General features: G+C 48.0%; 1 protein-coding gene across 11 annotated transcripts in view; it reads right to left on the bottom strand.

Moving 5' to 3' along the window:
- The window catches only part of ACACB (acetyl-CoA carboxylase beta), a 469,976-nt gene that overhangs the window by 157,867 nt on the left and 299,827 nt on the right, over positions 1–12,282 (bottom strand). For all 11 annotated transcript variants that reach the window (XM_063913243.1, XM_063913244.1, XM_063913242.1 and 8 more), the window contains 2 exons: positions 10,924–11,048; positions 105–218 (listed from right to left, as the gene is read on the bottom strand). In XM_063913243.1, coding sequence (XP_063769313.1) covers positions 105–218; positions 10,924–11,048 — 239 coding nt within the window. The remainder of the gene's footprint in view (positions 1–104; positions 219–10,923; positions 11,049–12,282) is intronic.

The following is a 12,282-nucleotide window of genomic DNA, read 5'->3' on the forward strand; positions in this document are numbered from 1 at the left end:
AACTATAAGTCATAGAATACATTTAGAATAATGTTTATTGAAGTAAAACTGAATTACATAGAGTTTATATAGAGCCAGGAGAAGAATATGATGGCAGGTCTTACCTGCCGAGCCCTCAATGCAACCTTTGAATGCTCAGTCTTGCTTAGTTGAGTCAGTTCATTAAGAATATTCATTAGCTCATCTGTTACAGTTGGGTCTCGACCACAAAGCTGATCCTGCATTAACAATGAGGATTAGTAATGTATTAATATTTACATTAGGCAATACAATTTAAAAAAAGAGGATTTTGGTACTTACCGATAAATCCATTTCTCTGAATCCTCTAGGGGACACTGGAGCTTTCTTAGACAGTAGGGGTGTGAAGCTTGCAACCGGAGGTGTGGCACAATCTAAATTAGTATTGTCTGCACAGCCGGCTCCTCCCCCTTCACATCCCTCAGTTTGGAAAATTTGACTGAGAGAATAGGACATGACACTATAGCCCATGGCGAGGAACCGGACCGTAGAACCTACCAAACAGCATCCAAGAAACTCTTAACAGAATAACTAACGCTGTTTGTCCGAACAGTTTGAACAAGAACAATGAACACAGCAGGTTTGACAGCACCGAGGCGGGCGTCCAGTGTCCCCTAGAGGATTCAGAGAAATGGATTTATCGGTAAGTACCAAAATCCTCTTTTCTCTTTCATCCACTAGGGGACACTGGAGCTTTCTTAGACAGTAGGGGACGTCCCAAAGTTATCCCCCAGGGAGGGAGTGCTGTCAGGGGCCTGTAAATCTAAACGTCCGAACTTAGAGTATCCGGACGCAAAGGTATCAAACTAGTAATATTTTGCGAACGTGTGGGCTGAGGACCACGTCGCCGCTCTGCAAAGATGAGTAACGGAAGTACCTCTGGCAGCCCATGAGGCACCCACTGATCGGGTGGTAAGAGCCCCCGTCTGAACTGGAACCTGTTTGCCACAGGAAACATAAGCTTGCCGAATGGCATGTCTAATCTATCTAGTCAAAGACTGGTTAGAGGCTGGCCAACCCTTCTTAGGCCCATCATAAAGAACAAAAAAAAAAAAATTGTTCCGACCGTCTGAATGACGACGTAACTTGTACGTATACCAGTAAAGCTCGGACAACAACCAAGGACACGTCCCCATCAGCGATAGCCTGGAAAGACGGGACCCCAATCGGCTGGTTTACATGAAACCCAGAAACAACCTTAGGAAGGAAATCTGCTCTTGTCCGGCACCTATCCTCATGAAAAATATTGAAAAAGGACTTTTACATGATAAGGCACCCAACTCCGAAACCCGCCTGTCCAAAGACAAGGCAATCAATAACGTGACCTTCTAAGAGATAGTTCAGGTCTGTGCCTGCTAACTGCTCAAAAGATGGTGATCTCAAAACTTCCCACACCAAATTTAAATCCCATGGTGCAGTAGGAGGACGAAAAGGGGTTTGTATCCTCAGAACCCCCTGTAAAAGGGTTTGAACCACTGGCAAGGATGTTAACTGCTGTTGAAATAGAATGGAGAGAGCCGAAATTTGAATTTTCTGAGATCCCAGCCTCAGTCCTACGTAGGCCGCCTGACGGAAGAGTAGAACCCTGGATAAGTGGAAGTTCGTCGAATTCCACCCACGTTCTTGACACTAGTCCATGTACCTCCTCCAAATCCTGTAGTAGTGCCCGGCTGTGACCGGCTTCCTAGCGGCAATCATCGTAGAAATGGTCGTACTTGGTATCCCTCTGATTCTTAAGATCCGGGATTCAATAGCCACGCCGTTAAACGCAGCCTGTTCAGGTCTGGGTGATGGAACGGACCCTGAGATAACAGGTCCTCTCTCTGAGGTAACCCCCAAGGATCTTCTGCTAGTAACCCTCGCAGGTCTGAGTACCAACTCTTGCGGGGCCTTGGTGCGATTAGAATCGCCCACACGCATTCTCCTTTCAACCTCTTCAGAACCCTGGGTATGAGTGGGACAGGTGGGAAGATGTAAACCTTTGTGTAATACCAAGGAAGTGTTAATGCGTCCACTCCTTCCGCAGCTGGATCTCGTGTCCTGGACACATATCTGGGCAGCTGATGGTTTGGCCGAGACGCCATTAGGTCGACCGGAGGTAGACCCCATCTCCTCACCAGCATGTTGAAAATCCGTGGATGTAGGCTCCACTCTCCTGGATGCATGTCCTGGCGACTGAGATAATCTGCTTCTCAGTTCTCCACACCTGGAATGAACACTGCCGAGAGGATGATGTTGCGCCTTTCTACCCACAAGATCTTTGTGGCTTCTTGTAACGGCATCCTTCTTTTTGTTCCTCCTTGACGGTTTATGTAAGCTGTCGTTGTGACATTGTCCAACTGTATGTTTAAGTGCTGACCCCCGACTAGGTCTACGGCTACGAGGAGCGCGTTGTAAACCGCTCTTAGCCCGAAAATGTCTATGGGTAGTCTTGCTCTCCTGTAACGTCCACCTGTCCTGAAACGGACGTCCCTCCAGGACAGCATCCCAGCCTCTGAAACTGGCATCTGTTTTTAGCATTCTCCAATCCCAAATGCCGAATCTCCTGCCTGCTGCGAGATTCCTGTGCAACGACCACCAAATTAAGGAGGTTCGTATGCGCGGTTGAAGTCAGATTCTTTGATATAGAAGCCAATGCGAACCTGCTCCCTGAGCGATGAGGTTCATCTGGAATGGTCGGGAATGAAGTCTGCCGTACTGAAAAGCTTCGAACGAAGCCCCCATCTTTCTGAGAAGTTGCACCCAGAGTTGTAGAGTAACCATTTGTGTCCTCAGTACCTGAGCCACTAATCTCTGTAGGTCATGGACCTTGTTTTCTGGTAGGAATACTCTCAATTGTACCGTGTGCAAGAGGTGACCGAGGAACGGAATCCGTTGAGTCGGCATGAGGTTGGATTTCTGGAAACACACAATCTACCCATGTTGAATGAGGAATTGATAGGATGTCCGAACATCCTTAATCAACTGTTCCTGAGATGATGCCTTGATCAGTAGACAGTTTAGATAAGGTATAATCGTAATCCTCAATGGTCTCAAACCTGCAACCATGATTGCCCTGAACTTTGTAAGGATTTTCGGGGCTGATGACAGGCCGAACGGCAAGACCCTGAATTGGTAGTGATCCGTCACCAGTGCGAACCTTAAGTAAGCGTGGTGAGGAGTCCAGATAGGGATAAGCAGATATAAATGGTAATGTGTGGGTTTTGGACCCGGGGCGGGGGAACTGCAAGGCAGTAGCTCTATTCATTAGGATATGCCTGCTGTACCTGTGTATCCTTTATGGCAATGGATACCATGAACTCGCCTTGTTCTAAGCCTGCAATGACCAACTGGATTGATTACATCTTGAATTTGACCGTCCCGTCTGGCTTTGGTACGACAAAAGGATTGGGATAGAAAACCCGTTCCTCTCTAAGAGCTGGGAACTGGAATAATGACCTCTGACTTTAGCAATTTTTGAATTGTTGTCAGTAGTGCTCTCGCTTTCTGAGGGCACCGAGGCATCGGTTATCCAAAGTTCTGGTGAGGCTTTGGCCCCGATGTCCAGACGTGCGCCCACCAAGGGGGACCCTAGGTGAGCCGGTGACCCGTCATGTCACGGTTTTGTCTGGCTGCTGCCTGTGAGTGGCCTCTACCTCTTCCTCGTGCTCGAAAAGACTGCGATCCAAATGATTTAATCGCTGGTCCCGAATAACCTCTCCCAACCTGTGGAGCGGTTCTCGTATAAGGAGTAGGTAGAAAGATGGATTTTCCTGTAGCCGGCGAAATCCACTTGTCCAGCTCTGAACTGAAAAGTATCTCCCCTCCAAAGGGGAGGGCTACTACCTCTTGGTGTCAGAGTCTCCTTGCCATCCTTTGAACCATAAAAGCCGTCTAGTGCTAATATAGTTTGAGGCTTGACCTAAGTATGAAGCAGATTCTCAAATCTGTTCCGCTAGTTGGGTAACTCTTCTAAGCTATATTCCCTTTCAATAGCCTGTACAATACATCCAGACCATGCCCCCATGGCCTTGTTGACTCAAGCACAGACGATCGCCAGTCTCGGTGCTGCACCTTTTACATTAGATATTGGTAAGATTGTCTTCTTCGACAACCTTCCTAGGGAAGCATATACTGAACCACTGCTGAACGCGGCTTTTAGAATTCGAATAATTCGAAATCTTCTGGCTCCTCTACTGCTTCTACCTTAAAGTTTAGGAACTCTTTGACTGCGTCAATTAAAGAATCCAAACCCGAGATTGCCGTGTCCTCTTCCGGAAACTCGGCGTCCAGGTTAGATTCAATTAACTCACCTTCTGTATCAATGAGAAGACCCTCTTCCTCCTTTCCAGTATAAGAGGAAGAGGTCTTTTAACTGCCTTGCGCACAGTCGTCTCTGTTTGTGCGGGCGGCATTAACTTGATGATAAATTCCTCCATCGTCTTGGAGAATCCCGCCGCCCATTCTGATTGCTGCGTGATTCTGCCATCACCTTGAAAATTGTATTTGCAAGTTTGTGACCTAGCCAGAGCACTGCTCCCAGGTGGAGCGTCCTTGTTTAAGCAGGAGACGCACACCCCAGAGCTGCCAACCCAAGTGCTCTACAAACATAACAGGTCTTGGAGGTCTTACTCCCTCGTCCTGCTTTAGACATGCTGTTTAAACCCCCTATCAGGGTACTTCACGGCGCTTTCACCCTTTAAACTAGGAAGAGAAAGGCTGTGAGAGATGACGGAAGCAAAAGTATCAGATTCGGCTGGAATTACTGTTCCACTCCTTATATCGAAAAAGGAGCAGGATAAAAATATATAAAGTTTAAAAAAAATAAAAAAAAAATAAGAATTTACTCACCGGTAATTCTATTTCTCGTAGTCCGTAGTGGATGCTGGGACTCCGTAAGGACCATGGGGGATAGCGGCTCCGCAGGAGACTGGGCACAACTATAAAGAAAGCTTTAGACTACTGGTGTGCACTGGCTCCTCCCACTATGACCCTCCTCCAGACTTCAGTTAGGATACTGTGCCCGGAAGAGCAGATACAATAAGGAAGGATTTTGAATCCCGGGTAAGACTCATACCAGCCACACCAATCACACCGTATAACTCGTGATACAATACCCAGTTAACAGTATGATAACAACTGAGCCTCTCAACAGATGGCTCAACAATAACCCTTTAGTTAAACAATAACTATATACAAGTATTGCAGACAATCCGCACTTGGGATGGGCGCCCAGCATCCACTACGGACTACGAGAAATAGAATTACCGGTGAGTAAAATCTTATTTTCTCTGACGTCCTAAGTGGATGCTGGGACTCCGTAAGGACCATGGGGATTATACCAAAGCTCCCAAACGGGCGGGAGAGTGCGGATGACTCTGCAGCACCGAATGGGCAAACTCTAGGTCCTCCTCAGCCAGGGTGTCAAACTTGTAGAATTTTGCAAATGTGTTTGACCCCGACCAAGTAGCTGCTCGGCAAAGTTGTAGAGCCGAGACCCCTCGGGCAGCCGCCCAAGAGGAGCCCACCTTCCTCGTGGAATGGGCTTTCACTGATTCAGGATGCGGCAGTCCAGCCGCCGAATGTGCAAGCTGAATCATACTACAGATCCAGCGAGCAATAGTCTGCTTGAAGCAGGTGCACCCAACTTGTTGGGCGCATACAGGATAAATAGCGAGTCAGTCTTTCTGACTCCAGCTGTCCTGGAAACAGACTTTCAGGGCCCCGACTACGTCCAACAACTTGGAAGCCTCCAAGTCTTTAGTAGCCGCAGGCACCACGATAGGTTGGTTCAGATGAAAAGCGGATACCACTTTAGGGAGAAACTGGGGACGAGTCCTCAATTCTGCCCTATCCATATGGAAAATCAGATAAGGGCTTTTACATGACAAAGCCGCCAATTCTGATACACGTCTGGCCGAAGCCAAGGCCAACAGCATGACCACTTTCCACGTGAGATATTTCAAATCCACGGTTTTTAGTGGCTCAAACCAATGTGACTTTAGGAAATCCAACACCACGTTGAGATCCCAAGGTGCCACTGGAGGCACAAAAGGGGGCTGAATATGCAGCACTCCCTTAACAAAAGTCTGAACTTCAGGTAGTGAAGCCAGTTCTCTCTGGAAGAAAATCGATAGGGCAGAAATCTGGACCTTAATGGAACCCAATTTTAGGCCCATAGTCACCCCTGACTGCAGGAAGTGCAGAAATCGACCCAGCTGAAATTCCTCCGTTGGGGCCTTCCTGGCCTCACACCACGCAACATTTTTTCACCAAATGCGGTGATAATGGTTTGCGGTAACTTCTTTCCTAGCTTTAATCAGCGTAGGAATGACTTCCTCCGGAATGCCCTTTTCCTTCAGGATCCGGTGTTCAACCGCCATGCCGTCAAACGCAGCCGCGGTAAGTCTTGGAACAGACAGGGCCCCTGCTGTAGCAGGTCCTGTCTGAGCGGCAGAGGCCATGGGTCCTCTGAGATCATTTCTTGAAGTTCCGGGTACCAAGCTCTTCTTGGCCAATCCGGAACAATGAGTATAGTTCTTACTCCTCTTCTCCTTATTATCCTCAGTACCTTTGGTATGAGAGGAAGAGGAGTGAACACATAAACCGACCGGTACACCCACGGTGTCACTAGAGCGTCCACAGCTATCGCCTGAGGGTCTCTTGACCTGGCGCAATATCTTTCTCGCTTTTTGTTTAGGCGGGACGCCATCATGTCCACCTGTGGCCTTTCCCAACGGTTTACAATCATTTGGAAGACTTCTGGATGAAGTCCCCACTCTCCCGGGTGGAGGTCGTGCCTGCTGAGGAAGTCTGCTTCCCAGTTGTCCACTCCCGGAATGAACACTGCTGACAGTGCTAACACATGATTTTCCGCCCATCGGAGAATCCTTGTGGCTTCTGCCATCACCGTCCTGCTTCTCGTGCCGCCCTGTCGGTTTACATGGGCGACCGCCGTGATGTTGTCTGACTGGATCAGTACCGGCTGGTTTTGAAGCAGGGGTTTTGCCTGACTTAGGGCATTGTAAATGGCCCTCAGTCCCAGAATATTTATGTGCAGGAAAGTCTCCTGACTTGACCATAGTCCTTGGAAGTTTCTTCCCTGTGTGACTGCCCCCCAGCCTCGAAGGCTGGCATCCGTGGTCACCAGGACCCAGTCCTGTATGCCGAATCTGCAGCCCTCTTGAAGATGAGCACTCTGCAGCCACCACAGCAGAGACACCCTGGTCCTTGGAGACAGGGTTATCAGCCGATGCATCTGAAGATGCGATCCGGACCACTTGTCCAATAGGTCCCACTGAAAAGTTCTTGCATGGAACCTGCCGAATGGAATTGCTTCGTAGGAAGCTACCATCTTTCCCAGGATCCGCGTGCAGTGATGCACCGACACCTGTTTTGGTTTTAGGAGGCCTCTGACTAGAGATGACAGCTCCTTGGCCTTCTCCTCCGGGAGAAACACTTTTTTCTGTTCTGTGTCCAGAACCATCCCCAGGAACAGTAGACGTGTCGTAGGGATCAGCTGTGACTTTGGAATATTTAGAACCCAGCCGTGCTGTTGTAGCACCTCCCGAGATAGTGCTACCCCGACCAACAACTGCTCCCTGGACCTCGCCTTTATCAGGAGATCGTCCAAGTACGGGATAATTAAAACTCCCTTCTTTCGAAGGAGTATCATCATTTCGGCCATCACCTTGGTAAAGACCCTCGGAGCCGTGGATAGACCAAACGGCAACGTCTGGAATTGGTAATGACAATCCTGTACCACAAATCTGAGGTACTCCTGGTGAGGATGGTAAATGGGGACATGCAGGTAAGCATCCTTGATGTCCAGTGATACCATGTAATCCCCCTCGTCCAGGCTTGCAATAATCGCCCTGAGCGATTCCATCTTGAACTTAAATTTTTTTATATATGTGTTCAAGGATTTCTTTCTAGGAGCTCAGGAGAGCCCCTAGTGTGCATCCAGCTCAGCCGGGCACAAGATACTAACTGAAGTCTGGAGGAGGGTCATAGTGGGAGGAGCCAGTGCACACCAGTAGTCTAAAGCTTTCTTTATAGTTGTGCCCAGTCTCCTGCGGAGCCGCTATCCCCCATGGTCCTTACGGAGTCCCAGCATCCACTTAGGACGTCAGAGAAATATATATATAATTAAAACCACCAGCCGACAAGCAACCCTCACACCACAACTTTAACTTGGCTACGATGGTAGAGTTTTGGTCCACTTGCTTCCTTGTATTTTCAGCAGGATCTTTAAAATAGAAGTCCCTTGAAAATATAACCAATAAGGCAGAATTATTTTGTTCAGGAGATCCTCACATTTCTAATTATATAATTTTACCAGCAGATGGAGCTATTTCCCTAAATATCCTTCTCTGTTTTATATGAGAGGGAGGGTTTATCCCTTCCCCCTTGATGGTGCCAGTTAGGGATTATTAAAATGGCCGACATGGACACATTTTTACTATGTGTTCCCACTTAACCATTACAGATTCTTCTAAAGCAGCCAGCGTTGGTTATTTATCTGCCCTCACTATGTTAAAAACACTATGGGGGGCGCACTGATCCTACTCTAACGCTACTGAAGGATCCCCCCAGCCGCGCGGATACAACTTGTGTGGGGATGGCTGGCGCGCGCACGCTCCGGGACCGCTTCTATGTCCCGCAGCGGCGCTATGAATGTCTCCCCACACGCGGCTGCAGGATCCCCCCAGCCGCGCGGATACAACAGTAGTGTGGCTGGCTGGCGCGCGCCCTCCGGGATCGCTTCCTCTTACGTCCCGCAGCGGCGTTAGGAGTGTCTCCCCGCGCGCGGCTGAAGGATCCCCCCAGCCGCGCGGAAACAACAGCAGTGTGGCTGGCTGGCGCGCATCGGGACCGCTTCCCACAGCGGCGCCATTAATGTCTCCCTGTAGTGCTCTGCTGTGGGTGGACTGTGCTCTTTTCCCCCCGTCGCGCTGTACACCCTGGTGACCGCTTTGTAGCTGACAGGGGCTATCTGACAGGGGATAAAGAATGTTTTCCCTCACGTGGCTGAATGCTCTGCTGTGGGCGAACTGCTCTCTCTGTCCCCCGGCGCGCTGTACACCCTGGTGACCGCTTTTCTAGCTGACAGGGAATATCTAACAGGGGAGAAAGAATAAAAATAAGAAACCTAGCATGGCCCCTCTTGTAAAAAAACAGTACTCACTGTGAGGCTGACTGAGTAGAGGATCTCCTGTGGAGAGATGCAGGTCCCTTCAAAAGGGATCTTTGTCTCTCCAATATAAGCAGCCTTGTCTCCCTTTTATTAGGTGGAAGCAGCATACTGTTTTAGATCTTTAGTCAGGAGCTCAGTGCTCCACGTGCTGTACCTCCAGCACAATTTTTCAAACTGAGGGAGGAGGGATGTGAAGGGGGAGGAGCCGGCTGTGCAGACAATACTCATTTAGATTGTGCCACACCTCCGGTTGCAAGCTTCACACCCCTACTGTCTAAGAAAGCTCCAGTGTCCCCTAGTGGATGAAAGAGAAATGTCATGTTTACTAAGAGAACTTTGTATAGGAGGCAAAGGTATTTCTTAAGAACATGGTACAAAAAATTGTGTTTTTATAGCCTTTTTTATACCGTTCATATCCTTAGCCATCAACCATCATTCTAACATCAAGCACAACCTAACACCTGGTATAGCATTAGTCATTCTCACCTATCCATTACTACACTATGTAGACAAAAGTGGTTGGACAGTGGCAGCAAAAAGATAAATGAGATTTTATGGACGTCAGTACTTTGTAGGTCCATACACGTGCAGTATACTGCAGACCCCCTTCTTGCCAAAATCTTGTCAAACTGTCCATAAGTTCCTGGTCAACAGTCGATGGTATGTTTTGCCATTCCGCCTTAAGTACAGTGATCAAATGCGACACTGAATGTCGAGTTGGCCTAGTATGTACCTGTCACTCCAATTCATGCCAGAGGTTCTACGGGGACAGTGGCAGGTGGCGAGTTTGACTGGGACGGTACACCTGTTAAACTGTAACGCCGATGTCCTAAGGTGAGCTCAGGAGGCGAGAAATCTCCACCAGATGGTTTCTGAGCTTGTATACCAGTCCAGCTTCACCCAGGAAACATGTCATTGCGCAGCCTACGATGATCCCCTATTCAAACTCGGTTAGCTCCTTCCGGCAAGCTATTTCGTTAGCAAATCATCTAGTCAGTGCCCTTCTACCCCTTTTATACCTTCACGAACACACGTGTCTGCTGCAGAGGTACGCCTTTACGGGGGAAAGGGGGGCAGGTGACCCCCCCCCCCCCTTTCCCTTCTCTAACCTGGCACATGCTGGTGGAAAGGTTTAATGTTTTAAGTTATAGTCAGCACAGAGTTGCTTGTGCAAAAAAAAAACCCTAAAAATGTGTCAAATTAAAAAGAAAATGAAAGGATAATCATAGAGGTGGCCAGGTGGATCGGACGGTAGTTATGGTACTTTGGTTGTTCCAAGGAGTAAAACACCACAGACGAGCACTCCTGCAGCGACAGAATTTGGTTGGAGCGTTCCACTTAGAGATGGTACTAAACATCGGGGACAAAGTTCTGTAAATTAGTTTGAAAGGGAGAATAAAAGACTAAATCTCCCAGTTAAGACATATTGGAGCCAGATGAAGACAAAAACTGTACACCACCACTACCTCACCCTGGCAGTAAATGGACAGAGATTGCAACTTCCACATCCCCTACCCGCTGCAACTGTGTTGGTGAAACATACAGCTCATGATTGATTTGGACAAGTGACATCTGTACAAGTGGCCAGTAATGGCTGGATAGAGACGATAAGAAGAACGCCCAAGATAGTGGCAAAGTAAGCCCATCAAGTCACACACCCATACTGAAATTTAACACTCATGGAGAAAAAAGTTAGACTATACAAGTATGGTGCTGGATGTAATACTCACAATTAACATGGTGACAAGGACATTCTTCTTCGCCACCTGGGCGTGTGAGAAAATGCACTCTAATACAGGCGTCATATCTGGTTTGTATTGCTCCCGTAAGTTTATCACACACTTGTCATCGTGGGCTAGAAGAACAATATCAGCATTATACTTTTACCACACCTCATTACTGTACACTCATTACAGCTATCTTTTAAGAAACACACACAATTAATTTCAGGAAGACGTGCATTAGAAAGTGTGCGTGTGTGCGAGAGAGAGAGAGAGAGATAAGAGTAAGGTGAACGGTATTGCCTTCTGTAAGGGAGTAAAAGGGAGAGATGAGGGAGGGAGCTGCCAAATGATTTTTTCCAGGAAGAGCACCTACAATTAATTTTTCTGAGTCTACTTCATACCAAGTGTAGGTTATGGTACCCACGCATTTCAGTCTATGGAAAGCAAGATGATCCTATGATCCTAGTTTGGTGGAAAATTCAATATCTTCTGTAGAAAGGGCAAAGAACCATTCCACAAACAAGGGATGTGTTAAAATGCAATCTCTTTGTGCCATCTTCCTGTAGTACAAAACTAAAATAAGAATTTACTTACCGATAATTCTATTTCTCGGAGTCCGTAGTGGATGCTGGGGTTCCTGAAAGGACCATGGGGCATAGCGGCTCCGCAGGAGACAGGGCACAAAAAAGTAAAGCTTTACTAGGTCAGGTGGTGTGCACTGGCTCCTCCCCCTATGACCCTCCTCCAGACTCCAGTTAGGTACTGTGCCCGGACGAGCATACACAATAAGGGAGGCATTTTGAATCCCGGGTAAGACTCATACCAGCCACACCAATCACACCGTACAACTTGTGATCTAAACCCAGTTAACAGTATGACAACAGAAAGGGCCTCTTAAAGATGGCTCCTTAACAATAACCCGAATTAGTTAACAATAACTATGTACAAGTATTGCAGATAATCCGCACTTGGGATGGGCGCCCAGCATCCACTACGGACTCCGAGAAATAGAATTATCGGTAAGTAAATTCTTATTTTCTCTATCGTCCTAAGTGGATGCTGGGGTTCCTGAAAGGACCATGGGGATTATACCAAAGCTCCCAAACGGGCGGGAGAGTGCGGATGACTCTGCAGCACCGAATGAGAGAACTCCAGGTCCTCCTTTGCCAGGGTATCAAATTTGTAAAATTTTACAAACGTGTTCTCCCCCGACCACGTAGCTGCTCGGCAGAGTTGTAATGCCGAGACCCCTCGGGCAGCCGCCCAAGATGAGCCCACCTTCCTTGTGGAGTGGGCTTTTACAGTTTTAGGCTGTGGCAGGCCTGCCACAGAATGTGCAAGTTGAATTGTGTTACAAATCCAACG

Source organism: Pseudophryne corroboree, chromosome 1, assembly GCF_028390025.1.
Source record: "Pseudophryne corroboree isolate aPseCor3 chromosome 1, aPseCor3.hap2, whole genome shotgun sequence".
In the NCBI taxonomy this organism is placed as follows: domain Eukaryota; kingdom Metazoa; phylum Chordata; class Amphibia; order Anura; family Myobatrachidae; genus Pseudophryne; species Pseudophryne corroboree.